General features: G+C 45.3%; 1 protein-coding gene across 4 annotated transcripts in view; it reads right to left on the reverse strand.

Annotated features, from left to right (window-relative positions):
- Positions 1-12: 12 nt before the first annotated feature.
- Positions 13-20,476, reverse strand: part of LOC117419723 (dynein axonemal heavy chain 7-like) — a 64,839-nt gene continuing 44,375 nt past the window's right edge. For all 4 annotated transcript variants that reach the window (XM_059020927.1, XM_059020928.1, XM_059020929.1 and 1 more), the window contains 4 exons: positions 18,968-19,171; positions 15,972-16,088; positions 7,907-8,095; positions 13-3,379 (listed from right to left, as the gene is read on the reverse strand). In XM_059020927.1, the coding sequence (XP_058876910.1) occupies positions 3,101-3,379; positions 7,907-8,095; positions 15,972-16,088; positions 18,968-19,171 (789 nt within the window). In that variant the 3' untranslated portion in view covers positions 13-3,100. The remainder of the gene's footprint in view (positions 3,380-7,906; positions 8,096-15,971; positions 16,089-18,967; positions 19,172-20,476) is intronic.

Below are 20,476 nucleotides of genomic sequence, written 5' to 3' on the forward strand. Positions count from 1 at the left end.
TTCACTGTTCGGTTACACAAAGTGCCAAAAAGAAAAAAAATGCATTTTTATCATTCAGCATATAAAAGTAAAGCAAATTACAAGTACTTCTTATTTAAATGAGTTCTTCAGATTGTTGTGGACAAATTTCAGTTGTAACGGCACTTAGAGACACAAATCAAAATGATTTCATGAAAAAAACCCAGAAATTAGATCCACACCCAGTCTGGGACTACAGTGTCTCCACTCACCAGGAGGAGACCCCACAGTGCAGCCCCGCACTGCAGTGTTGAACGAGCGGGCCCCACAGTGCAGCTCAGCACTGCAGTGTTTGAACGAGTGGCCCCACAGCGCAGCTCAGCACTGCAGTGTTGAACGAGCGGCCCCACAGCGCACCTCAGCACTGCAGTGTTGAACGAGTGGCCCCACAGCGCAGCTCAGCACTGCAGTGTTGAACGAGTGGCCCCACAGTGCACCTCAGCACTGCAGTGTTGAACGAGTGGTCCCACAGTGCAGCCCTGCACTGCAGTGTTGAACGAGCAGCCCCACAGTGCACCTCAGCACTGCAGTGTTGAACGAGTGGCCCTACAGCGCAGCTCAGCACTGCAGTGTTGAACAAGTGGCCCCACAGCGCAGCTCAGCACTGCAGTGTTGAACGAGTGGCCCCACAGTGCAGCCCCGCACTGCAGTGTTGAACAAGTAGCCTCAAAATGCAGCCCCACACTGCAGCATTGAACGAGCAGCCCCATAGCGCAGCCCAGCACTGCAGTGTTGAAACAAGTGTCCCCAAAGCGCAGATCAGCAAGTGCCCTGCAGCCGAGTGAACACAGAATGGCCCAGGAACAACCCTTGTTTCCATCTGATCTGTTTCCCCAAACAGCATTTGGCTGTGAGCCTGGTCCCATTGAAGCACAACAAGGATTCCAGTTAATTCTGTTTTCAGTCCTTTTTGATCTTTCCCAGCTCATCACTTTGGATGTGGACAGTCTGTTCAGAATATGCTTGACCTGATCAGTGTGGACGGTCTGTTCAGAATGTGCTTGACCTGATCAGTGTGGACGGTGTGTTCAGAATGCGCTTGACCTCATCGGTGCAGACAGTCTATTCAGAATGTGCTTGACCTGATCAGTGTGGACGGTGTGTTCAGAATGCGCTTGACCTGATCAGTGTGGACGGTGTGTTCAGAATGCGCTTGACCTGATCGGTGTGGACGGTGTGTTCAGAATATGCTTGACCTGATCAGTGTGGATGGTCTTTTTCAGAATGCGCTTGACCTGATCAGTGTGGACGGTGTGTTCAGAATGCGCTTGACCTGATTGGTGTGGACGGTCTGTTCAGAATATGCTTGACCTGATCAGTGTGGATGGTCTTTTCAGAATGCGCTTGACCTGATCAGTGTGGACGGTGTGTTCAGAATGCGCTTGACCTGATCGGTGTGGACGGTGTGTTCAGAATGCGCTTGACCTGATCAGTGTGGACGGTGTGTTCAGAATGCGCTTGACCTGATCAGTGTGGACGGTGTGTTCAGAATGCGCTTGACCTGATCAGTGTGGACGGTCTGTTCAGAATGTGCTCAACCTGATCGGTTTCCGTGGGCTGTCAGCTGAGTGCTTACAGGGAAAGGGAGACGGGTACTGCAGCTGGTTTTATAGGAGATGGACAGTAACACTGTGTACACACAGAGGGGTAAGCCAAGGACAACCCTGTGCATCCTGCTTTCTCAACCCAACTCTCTGATGTCATGTTGCCACAGGGCACCTTACATCCTCAATCCTTAAACTCATGAATTACTGATCTTTTTTTTTTTCTTCATTGAATTGCTATAAAAAAAAAAGTTAATTCAAGAAAAAAAAAAAATCACACACACATTATACTTTTGAGAATAAAATAAATGCCTGATATTAATTATGAATGCATATTGCTTGATGTTTACTAAGTTGATTATGGTAATAGGAAGCCAAAACAAACAGAGGCTGACCAGAGCTGCTTGTTTCTGGGTTGTTCTGTAGAGGAGCTGGCACTGTGTGCTCAACGGCTGCCAGGCTGGCCTCCTGCGCTTTGTCTCTGTGGATCAGAGAGACGTGGCTGTGCACCGTACAATACTGAAGAACACAAGTACAAAGGAATATGTGTGCATCAAAGAGACTTCACTGAGCAACTATTTCTACCACAAGATAGATAGATAGATATGTAGACAGATAGATAGATAGATAGATAGATAGATAGATAGATGGATACCCAAGTTTGCAGCATCAGCACGGTTAATTTATCTGCCACCTGAATGCGTGTGATGAGAAGTCAGAACAGCATTCAACCAGGAACACAGTCAGGCAGGAATGGGACGCGGACAAGATGCTCCAGCTGGCTGCTTGAACCCTGCTCTCTGCAAACCCTAAACACCCACGCCTACATAGTACCCTTTGAAATGGGGCCGGTGGATACAGCTTTATATTGTCAGATGAATCCCCCAAAATATCAGGCTTGTTTTGGTTATTCTGCACATCTGAGGAACTTGTGCTGAAGTCCACACCAGTCCTCTCAGTGCTAGTACTTTGTTACGAGAATGTAATGGACAGAGGAGGATGCTGGGAGAGGAAGATTAGCAAATCAATGGCAGCCAGTGCCAGACATCAATTAAACTCATTTCGGATTTGCATGGATAATACCCCTTTTGTTCCACGCTGTTTGATCTTCATGCTTCCTTAAAACGCAGGAGAGAGGAAGATTAGCAGTAATTGCATGTTTGCTGCCGAGATGGCTTATTGAACGATATACCAGCACTGGATACAAACCAGGACACAAAGCTAATGCATCCTGCCAGCAATGCAAATGAACAGCAGCAGCTCTGTGCACCGAACCTCACACAAACTTCTTTAAACAGTATACGAAACATGTGCATTATATATTGTTATTCATTTACATGATAAAGAGCAACACAAATATAGTACTCTGCTATCAAATCCCTTGCCCAAATCAAATGACTCGCACAGGACCACATGTAAAGAATTAAACATTTCTACCCAAATAAACTCTAATTTCGAGATTCTGTAAGGGGTTAAGTGATTGAGGTAAGACTGGATACAAGCTGCAGGAATTGTACGTGTTTTTTTCGTGATAGCTGCTAAAGTGTTTTTTTCAGTAGCAGTGTCTCTTCTGATTGATGGATTACCTGGATGTCATCGACGGCTGCCAGCACGCTGACCCCGCAGTCTCGGTAGGGCACAAAGCTGAAGCAGACATGCTCCCAGTCTCTCTCCATGTGCTCCAGTGCCTGCTCCAGGGCATATTCCTTCCCTGCCTGGACGCTCACCTGGCTCAGCTCCTCCAGGTGCTTCTCCAGCCCCAGCTGCAGGATCTCACTGAGCGACGTGCTCTCCTGAGGAGCGATGCTGAACCCCACCTGCCAGGACACACACAGCACCATCACTCACACTGTGCACACTCTCAGAACAGGGAGTTCTTTTATTATTATTAAAAACATCCTCACAGCCTAAAAAAAAACAACTGTGGTCGCAAACAGATCAAGCCTACTGGACGAAACTGTCACAAAATTGTATTAATTTTAGTATTACTACATATACCAACATTGAGATGTTTTATAGCTATGGATGGAATTGAAAGAAAGGAGAACACTTCCACAAATCTACATTAGTGTAAAGTCTACCAGCTCTGGATAACTCTGCTTATAAAGCATGTACAGTAGAATCCAATTATTTGGCAATGCGTTCTGATTTTGAGAACTTTCCAAATCCCCAAACTTTTGGAAAAGTTTTGCGGACGTTGACTTTGTTTTCAGATCTAGCGATAATCTAAAGCCCTGTGGGAGATGCAGCAGGCTTTGAATGTCAAGCTCCAAACCATTGTTGTAAAAAGCTGCAGTGCCTCCAGCAATACTTTCCCAGTAACATAGGAAACCTACACAGACGGGACACTCTCTGGATCTCTGTTCATGCTAATTAAGTTCATTAGAAAGGATCCAAAGCTGTTTTTTCAGCGGAGGATTCATCGCCCACAGATTTCTCTTGCTTCTCTGCTTTCATCCCCTTGTGCCGAGGGGAGAATTACAGACTTAACGGGCAATTAGCAATATTCATTACACTCTCCTAGCACAGTCACTCTGTGAAAAAAACAACAACGCCTCAAACTGAAATTGCTATTTATTCCCTTTGTGTGAGCCGACTACTCATGCTGCAGCTTCAGCACATCGATTCAAGACATGGGCAGGGTGTGGGCTGGAGGGGTCTAACGATGTCCCTCTTCCAGCCATGGGGCCCACTGTGACGTGCAGGGCAAACGCAATGCAACCACTGGAAAGGTGTACAAGGAGCTGTTCAAATACTGTGCTTTCTCATTGCATTCTTCCATTCAAATCTGCATTTGCCTTTGCGTTGTACATTATAGCATTCTCTGCCAGTCCCACACCTGGAGCCAGAACAGCACATGCAGCTCCTAATGCATGTGTGAAAACAGAGGAACACTCTAAACCCACTCGCTGTCAGGCAGGTAAGGAGTTAATCAGAGTGACGGAAGGTTGTTGTAATCTCTCCCTTCTAATTAGTATTTTGTATTCTGAATACACACTTCTCAACACTGCTATTTGCGCTTTTGTAATTTAGACGAGCGAGCTACGTTTGCAGCTGTGGCAATTAACATTGTCAATCAATGCTGGAGACAAATAATTAGGTTTGTTTGTGCAAAATCTTAACCATCCTATTTTTTTCAATTAATTAATTACATTTTGCTGCTTTCAGAAGAAAACAGATTAAATTACCAAGGTAATAGAGGCGCCTCTAAATAATGACTGTCCTTACCAAGTTCCATCCCCATTGGATAAGAAGTTCTCTTCATACAGTATAGACCTAGGAGTTTATGTTGACTCAGAAATGTCATCTAGACAATGTGGGGAAGCTATAAAAAAAGCTGACAAGATGCTCAGATATATTGTGAGAAGTGTTGAATTTAATTCAAGGGAAGTAATGTTAAAACTCTACAAAGCATTAGTAAGACCTCACCTAGAATATTGTGTTCAGTTCTGGTCACCTTGTTACAAAAAGGATATTGCTGCTATAGAAAGAGTGCAAAGAAGAGCAACCAGAATTATCCTGGGTTTAAAAGGCATATCGTATGAAGACAGGCTAAAAGAATTGAATCTATTCAGTCTTGAACAAAGAAGACTACGCGGCGATCTGATTCAAACATTCAAAATCCTAAAAGGTATAGACAATGTCAACCCAGGGGACTTCTTTGACCTGAAAAAAGAAACAAGGACCAGGGGTCACAAATGGAGATAAAGGGGCATTCAGAACAGAAAATAGGAGGCACTTTTTTACACAGAGAATTGTGAGGGTCTGGAACCAACTCCCCAGTAATGTTGTTGAAGCTGACACCCTGGGATCCTTCAAGAAGCTGCTTGATGAGATTCTGGGATCAATAAGCTACTAACAACCAAACGAGCAAGATGGGCTGAATGGCCTCCTCTCGTTTGTAAACTTTCTTATGTTCTTCTTATGTTCTTATATATTAAATAATGACTGTCCTTACCAAGTTCCATCCCCATTGGATAAGCAGTTCTCTTCATACAGTATATATTAAATAATGACTGTCCTTACCAAGTTCCATCCCCATTGGATAAGCCGTTCTCTTCATACAGTATATATTAAATAATGACTGTCCTTACCAAGTCCCATCCCCATTGGATAAGCAGTTCTCTTCATACAGTATATATTAAATAATGACTGTCCTTACCAAGTTCCATCCCCATTGGATAAGCCGTTCTCTTCATAACAGTATATATTAAATAATGACTGTCCTTACCAAGTCCCATCCCCATTGGATAAGCAGTTCTCTTCATAACAGTATATATTAAAGTTGAAGAGTAAGCATGTATGGGTGCATCTACTCTCCCCCTTTGTCACTAACTCTATCTGATTCAAAATCTAATGTGTTATTTGTAAATGTGTTACTCTTATTTCACATCATAGGGATACGTATGTACTCCTCACACCTGCAATCTTCCACTTGAAAAGCCAGCTCAATTCAATGTGTTTGTATTTGCACAAGCGCTGTGTGAAGACTGACAGCAAGAGACATATTCTCTCGGCTCACTAAATAAATGAACATCTCTCTCGCTCTCTCTCTCTCTTTCTCGCTCTCTCTCTCTCTCAAAGGGCTTTTCCTCGAGGGTAGGATGCTGCATATTAAGGATGGCTATGTGCTGCTGGATAACAAGTTTTTTGAAGTTGCTAAAGCATTTTGGGAGAGATTTGTTAAGGTTTTGCTCTGGGTGCGTGTCGGGAAATAAACCTGCTAATGTTTCAAAATCAGAATGAAACCACTGACAGTGTAATTCCAGCACACATGCATGTCTTAATAAAGCGAGTGTGCGTCATTCAGAGTAACTTTGAGAAGGTACATAGATTTGAGCACAACAGTGTGAAAAGTTGTTTGAGTCAGTGAAGTGTGTTAATAAGTGCAGGTAATTCGATGAGCAGACCCAGCATATTGATTTCAGGTACTGGACAGACAGGCTTGCCAATTACACAGCTATTTCAATCTCCTTGGAATGAAGCACTGGCTGGGACCCAATACTCCTCGCAAATATTGAGTGAACATTTCAAAGCAGGGTATTAAGGAATAGCTTTGGGTTCGGTTGGAAAAGGTATTTTTGATTGAATTTCTGAGTATTTCTAGCAGAGCTGCCGACACTCTTTCTTAATGCATCATTCATTACACCCATCCTATTAAAATGATTTTCGGCTAGATCGTTCCTGGCATACTAATTGGATTTAATTAAATTCAAAGCCTCACAAGGAAGCTCAATCCAGGGTTTCAGAAATGCAAGTTAATTCAAAAGATGGATTTTTGTTGATTTTGTTGAAGTCCAACTCCCTTCCAAGCCAAACTAGGTCACACATCTAGCACTGGCTTATCTGTAAGCTTGCTGGAATGTGCACGGGTGCGAGGTGCTCAGTGCTAATGTCTGGCTACTGCTTTTCCCTGTCTCACTTAAACTCATTCCAGAAATGTTAACCAATTTTCCACTTCCATTAGCTACACAGGTCTCAAATGCCATTCCAATTACTATTATGTTTCCACGTCCCTCCTTGCTGTTCTCTGGTGTTTGTTCATTATGTTTCCACGTCCCTCCTTGCTGTTCTCTGGTGTTTGTTCATTATGTTTCCACGTCCCTCCTTGCTGTTCTCTGGTGTTTGTTCATTATGTTTCCACGTCCCTCCTTGCTGTTCTCTGGTGTTTGTTCATTATGTTTCCACGTCCCTCCTTGCTGTTCTCTGGTGTTTGTTCATTATGTTTCCACGTCCCTCCTTGCTGTTCTCTGGTGTTTGTTCATTATGTTTCCACGTCCCTCCTTGCTGTTCTCTGGTGTTTGTTCATTATGTTTCCACGTCCCTCCTTGCTGTTCTCTGGTGTTTGTTCATTATGTTTCCACGTCCCTCCTTGCTGTTCTCTGGTGTTTGTTCATTATGTTTCCACGTCCCTCCTTGCTGTTCTCTTTTGTTTGTTCATTATGTTTCCACGTCCCTCCTTGCTGTTCTCTGGTGTTTGTTCATTATGTTTCCACGTCCCTCCTTGCTGTTCTCTGGTGTTTGTTCATTATGTTTCCACGTCCCTCCTTGCTGTTCTCTGGTGTTTGTTCATTATGTTTCCACGTCCCTCCTTGCTGTTCTCTGGTGTTTGTTACTTGCCTTTGCACTGTTTTGAGCTTGTCTGGAGAATCTGAAGTGCTGGGACTAAACAGACTTCCTCACTTCGTTCAGCTCTACCAGCTCCACCTACTCAACTGTACATTTACAGAGACACAGAGGAGGCGGGGCTGGCAGAGCTGAAAGACGGTGATGTAACAATGAAGCTGGATTGTCTTTAAGCACTGCCCCTGAATGAAGAGACCTGTCTGGAGCTCAGCTCTTACCTTCCTTCTCATGAGGTTCCAGTGCCTCTGCTTGATTCCGGGGCTGCACAGTGCGCTGATGAGCGGCATGTTCATCCGGAACTTCTCCAGCTTGGTCTTGATGGTGGTGGCAGCTTTCAGGGGCCCGTACAGGTCCGGGTGATGCAGTACCTTCGTCAGCTTGTAGCAGGTCTTCCATAAACTCTGCATCTGATGAGATGAGATGAATAAGAAAAGAACGTTCTTGCAGAGCAACTTATTGATTTTGATCAGCCGGCCCAAGATTAATCTATTGTGCAGCCTACCTCAGGCTAATTCTTGTTCTCACAATAACCCAGTATAAGCCGGTATCGATCTTTATGTTATTTGAAAGCAGCCGTGAGCTCCTGTGGGTTAACCAGTGCTGTGCCAAGCTTGATATATAGCAGACACGAATGTGGAGTACAGTGCAGTCAGTGTAGGGAATGTAATTCTAATGAACACATTCAATTGGATTTGGAGCAGCGAGTCAGGAGTCTCATGCTTTACATAATGGGTAAAGTTTGTTGTGTACTTATTTGTACAGGCTTTTGCTACTTATAAAACCCAAGTCTCATAAAATAAATGCTCCTCAGAGGCCCATGTTTATTGTCTTTATTGATATCCATGCAGTTATTCTGCTTTTCTCTACTTCAGAACAATTTGTGTTTATGCTTTTTGCATTTCTGAATACCAGATTATTTATTTTTTCAATTCATCTTTAGTTTTTCGTAATTAAATAAACATCTCTGGCTCTAATGTAACACAGAACTATATACAACCCTTCTAAAAGTTTACCAGGGTATTCTTGTACGGCATGTTTGCAGTTTTATCGCCATGCTTTTCCCATGTTATACTACACATTTCCCATCGGTTACCCTGGTGCTTTTCCCATGTTATACTACACATTTCCCATCGGTTACCCTGGTGCTTTTCCCATGTTATACTACACATTTCCCGTCGGTTACCCTGGTGCTTTTCCCATGTTATACTACACATTTCCCATCGGTTACCCTGGTGCTTTTCCCAGGTTATACTACACATTTCCCATCGGTTACCCTGGTGCTTTTCCCAGGTTATACTACACATTTCCCATCGGTTACCCTGGTGCTTTTCCCATGTTATACTACACATTTCCCGTCGGTTACCCTGGTGCTTTTCCCAGGTTATACTACACATTTCCCATCGGTTACCCTGGTGCTTTTCCCAGGTTATACTACACATTTCCCATCGGTTACCCTGGTGCTTTTCCCATGTTATACTACACATTTCCCATCGGTTACCCTGGTGCTTTTCCCATGTTATACTACACATTTCCCGTCGGTTACCCTGGTGCTTTTCCCATGTTATACTACACATTTCCCATCGGTTACCCTGGTGCTTTTCCCATGTTATACTACACATTTCCCATCGGTTACCCTGGTGCTTTTCCCATGTTATACTACACATTTCCCATCGGTTACCTTGGTGCTTTTCCCATGTTATACTACACATTTCCCATCGGTTACCCTGGTGCTTTTCCCAGGTTATACTACACATTTCCCATCGGTTACCCTGGTGCTTTTCCCATGTTATACTACACATTTCCCATCGGTTACCCTGGTGCTTTTCCCATGTTATACTACACATTTCCCATCGGTTACCCTGGTGCTTTTCCCATGTTATACTACACATTTCCCATCGGTTACCCTGGTGCTTTTCCCATGTTATACTACACATTTCCCATCGGTTACCCTGGTGCTTTTCCCATGTTATACTACACATTTCCCGTCGGTTACCCTGGTGCTTTTCCCAGGTTATACTACACATTTCCCATCGGTTACCCTGGTGCTTTTCCCAGGTTATACTACACATTTCCCATCGGTTACCCTGGTGCTTTTCCCAGGTTATACTACACATTTCCCATCGGTTACCCTGGTGCTTTTCCCATGTTATACTACACATTTCCCATCGGTTACCCTGGTGCTTTTCCCATGTTATACTACACATTTCCCATCGGTTACCCTGGTGCTTTTCCCATGTTATACTACACATTTCCCATCGGTTACCCTGGTGCTTTTCCCATGTTATACTACACATTTCCCATCGGTTACCCTGGTGCTTTTCCCATGTTATACTACACATTTCCCATCGGTTACCCTGGTGCTTTTCCCAGGTTATACTACACATTTCCCATCGGTTACCCTGGTGCTTTTCCCAGGTTATACTACACATTTCCCATCGGTTACCCTGGTGCTTTTCCCATGTTATACTACACATTTCCCATCGGTTACCCTGGTGCTTTTCCCATGTTATACTACACATTTCCCATCGGTTACCCTGGTGCTTTTCCCATGTTATACTACACATTTCCCGTCGGTTACCCTGGTGCTTTTCCCATGTTATACTACACATTTCCCATCGGTTACCCTGGTGCTTTTCCCATGTTATACTACACATTTCCCATCGGTTACCCTGGTGCTTTTCCCATGTTATACTACACATTTCCCATCGGTTACCTTGGTGCTTTTCCCATGTTATACTACACATTTCCCATCGGTTACCCTGGTGCTTTTCCCAGGTTATACTACACATTTCCCATCGGTTACCCTGGTGCTTTTCCCATGTTATACTACACATTTCCCATCGGTTACCCTGGTGCTTTTCCCATGTTATACTACACATTTCCCATCGGTTACCCTGGTGCTTTTCCCATGTTATACTACACATTTCCCATCGGTTACCCTGGTGCTTTTCCCATGTTATACTACACATTTCCCATCGGTTACCCTGGTGCTTTTCCCATGTTATACTACACATTTCCCATCGGTTACCCTGGTGCTTTTCCCATGTTATACTACACATTTCCCGTCGGTTACCCTGGTGCTTTTCCCAGGTTATACTACACATTTCCCATCGGTTACCCTGGTGCTTTTCCCAGGTTATACTACACATTTCCCATCGGTTACCCTGGTGCTTTTCCCAGGTTATACTACACATTTCCCATCGGTTACCCTGGTGCTTTTCCCATGTTATACTACACATTTCCCATCGGTTACCCTGGTGCTTTTCCCATGTTATACTACACATTTCCCATCGGTTACCCTGGTGCTTTTCCCATGTTATACTACACATTTCCCATCGGTTACCCTGGTGCTTTTCCCATGTTATACTACACATTTCCCATCGGTTACCCTGGTGCTTTTCCCATGTTATACTACACATTTCCCATCGGTTACCCTGGTGCTTTTCCCAGGTTATACTACACATTTCCCATCGGTTACCCTGGTGCTTTTCCCAGGTTATACTACACATTTCCCATCGGTTACCCTGGTGCTTTTCCCATGTTATACTACACATTTCCCATCGGTTACCCTGGTGCTTTTCCCAGGTTATACTATACATTTCCCATCGGTTACCCTGGTGCTTTTCCCAGGTTATACTACACATTTCCCATCGGTTACCCTGGTGCTTTTCCCATGTTATACTACACATTTCCCATCGGTTACCCTGGTGCTTTTCCCAGGTTATACTACACATTTCCCATCGGTTACCCTGGTGCTTTTCCCATGTTATACTACACATTTCCCATCGGTTACCCTGGTGCTTTTCCCATGTTATACTACACATTTCCCATCGGTTACCCTGGTGCTTTTCCCATGTTATACTACACATTTCCCATCGGTTACCCTGGTGCTTTTCCCATGTTATACTACACATTTCCCATCGGTTACCCTGGTGCTTTTCCCAGGTTATACTACACATTTCCCGTCGGTTACCCTGGTGCTTTTCCCATGTTATACTCCACATTTCCCGTCGGTTACCCTGGTGCTTTTCCTACTGCCTGGAGTGTGGTAGATCTGACTCTGCTACCCCAGTCCCCGACAGCCCTACTGCCTGGAGTGTGGTAGATCTGACTCTGCTACCCCAGTCCCTGACAGCTCTACTGCCTGGAGTGTGGTAGATCTGACTCTGCTACCCCAGTCCCTGACAGCTCTACTGCCTGGAGTGTGGTAGATCTGACTCTGCTACCCCAGTCACAAATGTGCCGAATTGTGTGGCGGTTATACAGAGTGCTGACAGGTTAGACAGATCTGTAAAGAATTACAAGCTAAACATACAGAGGTCAAGATCAGGCTCGTACTCTGAACTATAACTGCTGGACATGACAGTAAGAAAAAAAACTAAAAAAATATATAAAAACAAAAGTATATATATTAAAATAATGTAAAGATAAAAAGCATTTTTTATCTCACATTTTGCAATTTTATTTTCAGTGTTTTCTAAATTCTGGTTTGCTCACTTGAGAGAGCCTCCGGTGCGGAAAAGGCAGGGTCTGGTAATTGCTGTGAGCTGCACCACATTGGAACAGTGCAGTGTGTGTGTTTGTGTGTGTGTGTTTCTGTTTCGATGTACATTAATAAAACAAGCCACAGCATAAACAAGCAAAGGTTTCTGCACTGCTTAGTTGAGTCTTGTTGGCAGAGACATGTCTCGTGGACTGAGGAGCCTACAGTAAGACCTGTTTTTGTCCTGTTTGTAACTTGATTTCTTTCACTGGGGTGTTTTGGGTGCGTCTGCAATACAGGATTCATGGCAGGGACAGTGATTGACTGTTTATTCCACGAGGAGGATTACCTCATTGGAAGAATAATGAGTTTGAGAGAGAGAGAGAGACAGAGAGAGAGAGGGGGAGTGAGGGAGAGAGCTACGTACCCACATCTGCATTCAAATTGGGAGGAATAATCATTTGAAGTGCAGTCTGTTGATTCTGCGGGGGTTAATCGCACTAACAAAGGCCAAGTCAGCTCTTAATGCTCTGATAGAATGTCAGCAGGTGTGTAATAGGCAGCGAGAGATTTTTACATCTGTGAACGGGGGTCTGCAGTTCATTGCGAAGTCTCCCTGATTAATCCCTTTCTAAGAGCTCGGCACTCCTGCTCAGACACTGCATTAACGGCCCATTCCTGATCCCCCACAGAATTCTCTCAAGCTTCCGATTACAGACAAAAGCTCAATAAAAAAAGACAAGGGGAAGGGTTTAAGTTAAAACAGCAATGCGATGTTCCAGTCATTTAATCCTCCCTCGCCAACGACACGTCCCGCTATCATTCATCCACAAAGCAACACTGAATCAATTCCACCAGCCCACTTAATAGCTGTGTGTAACCAGCATTCACAATCTGTCATTCCACGAGTAATTCCCAGTGTCACCGGCACCTGTGTATTCTTATTCCATCGTCGTTAACGAGTCTAGCAATAACAAGCACGCATTTACCAGTCTGTAACGGAGAAAACAGAAGCTTCTATTATCATTATTATTATTAGTAGTAGTATTAGTATTATTAGTATCATTGTCTTTAATCTGTATCTAACAATAGCTTGGTACCCTGGATGGTAAGTTCTGGATTAGTAACTAGATGTGGGCAGCAGTGTGGAGTAGTGGTTAGGGCTTTGGGCTCTTGACCGGAGGGTTGTGGGTTCAATCCCTGGTAGGGGACACTGCTGCTGTACCCTTGAGCAAGGTACTTTACCTAGATTGCTCCAGTAAAAACCCAACTGTATAAATGGGTAATTGTATGTAAAAAATAATGTGATATCTTGTAACAATTGTATGTCGCCCTGGATAAGGGCGTCTGCTAAGAAATAAATAATAATAATAATAATAATAATAAATGGAAGTTTCTATAGAGACAGGCAGTGCACAGCTTCCTATCTTGAACAATGACAGTTTTTGTAAGTACTGGAGTATGATAAATGGCACCTGCTCTGATAAATTGCTGAACTCTTTTATACTGAAATCCCAATTGAGAAACAATATAACACATATATTAGAGAATAGATCTTTGAAACCAAAGAGAAATATATTCAATAATGAATGAATGGAGGCCAAGCCATACAGCCAGATACTGGAATAAAGAAACATGATCCAAAAGGGCAGCAGACCTGCTCCTCATAACAAAGCCTGTCATAAATCTCACCTGTTCTTGATGATGAATGCTAGCTGTGTCAGCGCGGCGCTCACCTGTTCTTGATCAATGCTAGCTGTGTCAGTGCGGCGCTCACCTGTTCTTGATCAATGCTAGCTGTGTCAGTGCGGCGCTCACCTGTTCTTGATCAATGCTAGCTGTGTCAGCGTGGCGCTCACCTGTTCTTGATGATGAATGCTAGCTGTGTCAGCGCGGCGCTCACCTGTTCTTCATGATGAATGCTAGCTGTGTCAGCGCGGCGCTCACCTGTTCTTCATGATGAATGCTAGCTGTGTCAGCGTGGCTCTCACCTGTTCTTCATGATGAATGCTAGCTGTGTCAGTGCGGCGCTCACCTGTTCTTCATGATGAATGCTAGCTGTGTCAGCGCGGCGCTCACCTGTTCTTGATCAATGCTAGCTGTGTCAGCGCGGCGCTCACCTGTTCTTAATGATGAATGCTAGCTGTGTCAGTGTGTCTCTCACCTGTTCTTGATCAATGCTAGCTGTGTCAGCGCGGCGCTCACCTGTTCTTAATGATGATGAATGCTAGCTGTGTCAGCGCGGCGCTCACCTGTTCTTCATGATGAATGCTAGCTGTGTCAGTGTGTCTCTCACCTGTTCTTCATGATGAATGCTAGCTGTGTCAGTGTGTCTCTCACCTGTTCTTCATGATGAATGCTAGCTGTGTCAGTGTGGCGCTCACCTGATCTTGATGATGAATGCTAGCTGTGTCAGCGCGGCGCTCACCTGTTCTTGATCAATGCTAGCTGTGTCAGTGTGGCTCTCACCTGTTCTTGATGAATGCTAGCTGTGTGAGCGCGACGCTCACCTGTTCTTGATCAATGCTAGCTGTGTCAGCGCGGCGCTCACCTGTTCTTGATGAATGCCAGCTGTGTCAGTGTGGCTCTCACCTGTTCTTGATCAATGCTAGCTGTGTCAGTGTGGCTCTCACCTGTTCTTGATGAATGCTAGCTGTGTCAGTGTGGCTCTCACCTGTTCTTGATGATGAATGCTAGCTGTGTCAGCGCGGCGCTCACCTGTTCTTGATCAATGCTAGCTCTGTCAGCGTTGCTCTCACCTGTTCTTCATGATGAATGCTAGCTGTGTCAGTGTGGCGCTCACCTGTTCTTGATGAATGCTAGCTGTGTCAGTGTGGCTCTCACCTGTTCTTGATCAATGCTAGCTGTGTCAGCGCGGCGCTCACCTGTTCTTGATCAATGCTAGCTGTGTCAGCGTGGCTCTCACCTGTTCTTGATCAATGCTAGCTGTGTCAGCGCGGTGCTCACCTGTTCTTGATGATGAATGCTAGCTGTGTCAGCGCGGCGCTCACCTGTTCTTGATGAATGCTAGCTGTGTCAGCGTGGCTCTCACCTGTTCTTGATGATGAATGCTAGCTGTGTCAGTGTGGCTCTCACCTGTTCTTGATGATGAATGCTAGCTGTGTCAGTGTGGCTCTCACCTGTTCTTGATGAATGCTAGCTGTGTCAGCGCGGCGCTCACCTGTTCTTGATCAATGCTAGCTGTGTCAGTGTGTCTCTCACCTGTTCTTCATGATGAATGCTAGCTGTGTCAGTGTGGCTCTCACCTGTTCTTGATGATGAATGCTAGCTGTGTCAGTGTGGCTCTCACCTGTTCTTGATGATGAATGCTAGCTGTGTCAGTGTGGCTCTCACCTGTTCTTGATGATGAATGCTAGCTGTGTCAGTGTGGCTCTCACCTGTTCTTGATGATGAATGCTAGCTGTGTCAGTGTGGCTCTCACCTGTTCTTGATGATGAATGCTAGCTGTGTCAGTGTGGCTCTCACCTGTTCTTGATGATCAATGCTAGCTGTGTCAGTGTGTCTCTCACCTGTTCTTCATGATGAATGCTAGCTGTGTCAGTGTGGCTCTCATCTGTTCTTGATGATGAATGCTAGCTGTGTCAGCATGGCTCTCACCTGTTCTTCATGATGAATGCTAGCTGTGTCAGCGCGGCTCTCACCTGTTCTTAATGATGATGAATGCTAGCTGTGTCAGCGTGGCTCTCACCTGTTCTTAATGATGATGAATGCTAGCTGTGTCAGCGCGGCTCTCACCTGTTCTTGATGATGAATGCTAGCTGTGTCAGCATGGCTCTCACCTGTTCTTGATGATGGGACCAGGAGAAGGTGTTCCCATTCAGAATGATGTCCTCTTTGGACAGGGCGGCGAAGTCCAGCAGGAACAGAAGGTTAGCAGCCACCAGCTCCAGCCTCTCCTGCAGCATCCCAGAGACAAAATGAAAAAAACGAAGACCTGGTAACATTGATCACAGGAGAGCAGGAGCGACAGAACACAAACACAAATTACTGAAAGAGAGGTGACTAGCGCAGAACCGCAACTTCCAGGGGGACAAAATCAACAACAACAAAACAATACTACAAAAAATAAAAATAATACCGATGTTAAAATAATACGCATTGCCAAAATGACAGAAGTGGTTAGAATAAATAGATACGGAGTGATTCTTATGTATCGGGTAATACTGCTGCATTAGAATAGGACGCTCCTTACCTGCTGCTTCTGATAATCATGCTCATTCTTACTCTGAACCAATCCCACTGACTGCCTCTCCTCCTCCTCCTGCTGCTGCTGCTGCTATCCTGCTCCACTGACTGTCTGGTAAAACTCACGCACCTGTTCTGCTGCTGGGAAAGATTTCATTTGCCGATGTTCTTTCGCTTGTGCGTGTGTGTGTGTGTGTGTGTGTGTGTGTGTGTGTGTGTACACTGTGCTGTTCTGTGCTGTTGGGAAGCAATGAAAGCTGAAGCCTGGGTATTTATAGGCAACAATAATGAGCCTCTTCCTTAACATAATCAGTTCACAGGGATTGATATTTAAAAGAGCTCATTACGGGAATGACAGTGCGATAACAAGGCTGAGATGGATGTGCCTCGAGCCGCACTGACCCCTAGCAGCCGGTGGTGGGTGGCTGCGTTGGAGAATTGATTAATGCCTTGTCCTGACATGACAACATTGAAGCTGCTTCTATTTTTTTTTTACATCACCCCTGTGTGGTGCAGACGCTCCCAATCACTCAGCGGTGCCGGTGTCTGGTCCAGACAGATGGGAGGGGGCAGGAGAGAGGCCATGGCAGAGAGGCAGTGGAGCTGAGACAGCAGCTGAGAGTCTGGGGGAATACGTGAGGGGCTCACTACTCCTTCACAGGGGAGGGAGGATCTTAAATAGGTGAGGGGCTCACTACTCCTTCACAGGGGAGGGGGGATCTTGAATAGGTGAGGGGCTCATTACTCCTTCACAGGGGAGGGGGGATCTTGAATAGGTGAGGGGCTCACTACTCCTTCACAGGGGGGACGATCTTGAATAGGTGAGGGGCTCATTACTCCTTCACAGGGGAGGGGGGATCTTGAATAGGTGAGGGGCTCATTACTCCTTCACAGGGGAGGGGGGATCTTGAATAGGTGAGGGGCTCACTACTCCTTCACAGGGGGGGGCGATCTTGAATAGGTGAGGGGCTCACTACTCCTTCACAGGGGAGGGGTGATCTTGAATAGGTGAGGGGCTCACTACTCCTTCACAGGGGAGGGGGGATCTTGAATAGGTGAGGGGTTCACTACTCCTTCACAGGGGAGGGGGGATCTTGAATAGGTGAGGGGCTCACTACTCCTTCACAGGGGGGGCGATCTTGGTTACAGAGAATGCCTCCAGAGGTATGCTCAGATGCTAAGATCTCTCTATTTTTGGAGTGGAAGGGACCAACTAAATAAAAAAAAAACTTTTTTTAGATTCCCAAAGCTATTTACCCCAAATAGTAATAAGCTCAATTTTTATGCTGAAGGTAAAACGCACCAATTACAGCTCTAAAAAGAATAAGAAATGACTGAGAACTACTTATAAAAATCAATGTTAAATGTCGGAGTCAATTATTTGCCGTTGGGTAGCTTTATTGGGTGTGTTTTTTCCTTTACCCTGAAAATCTGTGCTAATGACTATTTGTATTAATAGCTGCAGTGCAAGATCCCATCTGATTTTACACTGATCCAGTCAACTGGAATCTGAAGCAGGAGAAATGCTGCCTGGGTGTTATTGAGCTCCCTCACTGCAACACCTCTAGATATTCAATATCATCACTATAACTGAATGGCATCGACACACGCAGCATTCAGCTCAGATTCTGCAGTCCTGGTGTTCAAATGAAAATCTGTCTCTTATAAAAGGGGACTGGTTTCTTTTTTTGGTTGCTTGCCTTGTAATCTTTCCATATTCCATATCTGACTCTGCAAAGAGCATCATGGGATTTCTACTAAGCAGAATTCTGTAACTGCACTCTTGAGTGTATTTCTTCTCACAGGGCATCTCTAATCTGAATTCTTAACAGCAGCATGCTAACACCTAATGAACAGAGCCCAGAGGGGACAGCCCTCGGAGCTCAGTATGAAGCAGTCAGCTCTGCAAATGTCTAGAACGATGCCTGACCCCACGGTACCCATCTCAGTCCATCACCGCCGGTCATCAGCCCTCGTTCCAATCCCCATGCCTTGTCACTGTTGTCTCAGACAGCCTCAGGCCTCTCTCACATTATTATACTGCTGCTATCCTGAGTCATCTGCTTAACCTTTTCTGTATGTCTTCATGCATTCACATTGAAGCAAGCTGCTTGCACATGCTGAATTTTTAATACCAAGTCTGGACCATCTATCTCTTAAATGACTGCGGGGAGCTCACACTTGTACAAGAGTTCTTTTTGTCTTGCTTTTTCTTGTCTTGTAATGAGATCGTTAAAACCAAAATACAAGTCCCTCAGCGCTAACTACTAGATCACACTGCCTCCCTCACAGTCCCTAAACTAGCCACCTGCTTAGGAACAACAATCTTTACTGCCCTGATGCTTTCCGCAAAGTACTTACGAGAAGACAGCCTTGCACCAGAAGACACAGAGTTAACTGCAAAAGTTAACCAATAAAATTCAACAAAGGATAAGCCTAGACAAAACCACAAAAACTGTACAGGTTTTGCAAACATCTACAGGATATGAATTCCATAACTTGTAGCACAGCACCTCCCCATTGAACAGCTCAGGATCTGCAGACAGTGCAGCCCAGCCAGGTCTGTAGACGCCAGCAGATGGAAGCCTACCTTGAGCTGCAGTAGTTCCCTACCCCACAGCTTGTCCACATAGCCCTGCAGCTCCACCAGGGCATTGGTGCTTCCCGAGATGGTGGTGATCCTGCTCACGATGTCCTCGTACTGCTGGCAGATGCTCCGGTTTAACTTCTCCGAGGAGGATGTCACCCTGCTGATGAAGATACTGGCCAATTGGTGTGTGCGCTGCACCATCCACTGCGAGAGGAAGAGAAAGAGAAAGAGAGAGAGGTGAGAGAACAGAAGAGAGCGAGAGAGAGGGAGAGAGAGAGAGACCACAAAGACAGAGAGAAGAGAGAAGAGAACAGAGATGAGAGAGAGAACAGAGAAGAGAGAGAGAGAGAAGAGAGAAATATCAACATTACCAAAAGGTTCTCCATCTCCAGGCTTGAAGGTCAATCTGGACTCAACTCCATTCACCAAACAACCCAGCGCGCTGCATGGGGGGGGGTGGGGGGTGGGGGGGTGGAAGGGTGGCTGCAGCTTCAGTGCTCGTTGCATTGTCATTGTCATCCTCTGCTCTGACCACATTCCCTTAAGAATTGCGCTGAGATAATGGTCAGCCTCCTCTCTATCTCTCTCTGTCTGTCTCGCTCTCTCTCCCGCAGGTGGACAGCTCCTATTGGTAAAGTGCGATTCTTTCCTCTCCGTGACGTGTGTGAGATGCTAGCCTGGTTGCGCTGCCACTCAGCTCGGCGGGATGCCTGCCTGACTCAGCTGCCCCAGGCTCCCTCTCTCCCTTCCCTCTCTCCCTCCCTCCCTCTGAACCTCTGTGCCACTGTCTGTCTGAGCACGGTTCTTATCTGTGAGACGTCAATGGCTGTCTGGGAGCAGAAAGGCAATCAGGTGAACAGTGCTGATTATCTTTCAGAGCTTTCTGACGGCTGACAAGATTGATTCTGGGGACCTGAGCGCACATTCATATCCATACAATTACTGGTGGGGGCAGAAAAGCCCAGGGATGGGAAGCCTTTTGTCTGCGGACATCAGCTCTGACTCTTTTGTTCTGTTGCAAGATGTGATTAAAATAATATATATATATTTTAAGGGCTGTGAGTCGGGGTACTTTTTGTTGCCCCACTTTCTTCGCTCAGTTGTACCGAAGCTGGTGTCACTGTGCTCCATCATTAGATCACACTGCTCCCTCGATGTCTCAGACAGCAGGGAACACAAGGGACAGAAAGGTCTCTTTAAAAATGTGTTTGTAAAAATTCCATTTACATAGACGGGCAGGTTCCTCCATCAATCTCCACATTCTAAAACTCGCAGTGAAACGTGGTAAGAAAATGTTGTAAACAAATTTCATTACAATTACATAGACGGGCAGGTTCCTCCATCAATCTCCACATTCTAAAACTCGCAGTGAAACGTGGTAAGAAAATGTGTAAACAAATTTCATTACAATTGTATAAGCGGCTCTCTAGATAAATATAAAAAGTGTGAAATGAAGAAGAAGTGAAGAGAGACCTCCTGCAGCCTCTCATTAACTTAATAAATACCCTA

This window comes from Acipenser ruthenus, unplaced genomic scaffold (genome assembly GCF_902713425.1).
Source record: "Acipenser ruthenus unplaced genomic scaffold, fAciRut3.2 maternal haplotype, whole genome shotgun sequence".
NCBI lineage: Eukaryota > Metazoa > Chordata > Actinopteri > Acipenseriformes > Acipenseridae > Acipenser > Acipenser ruthenus.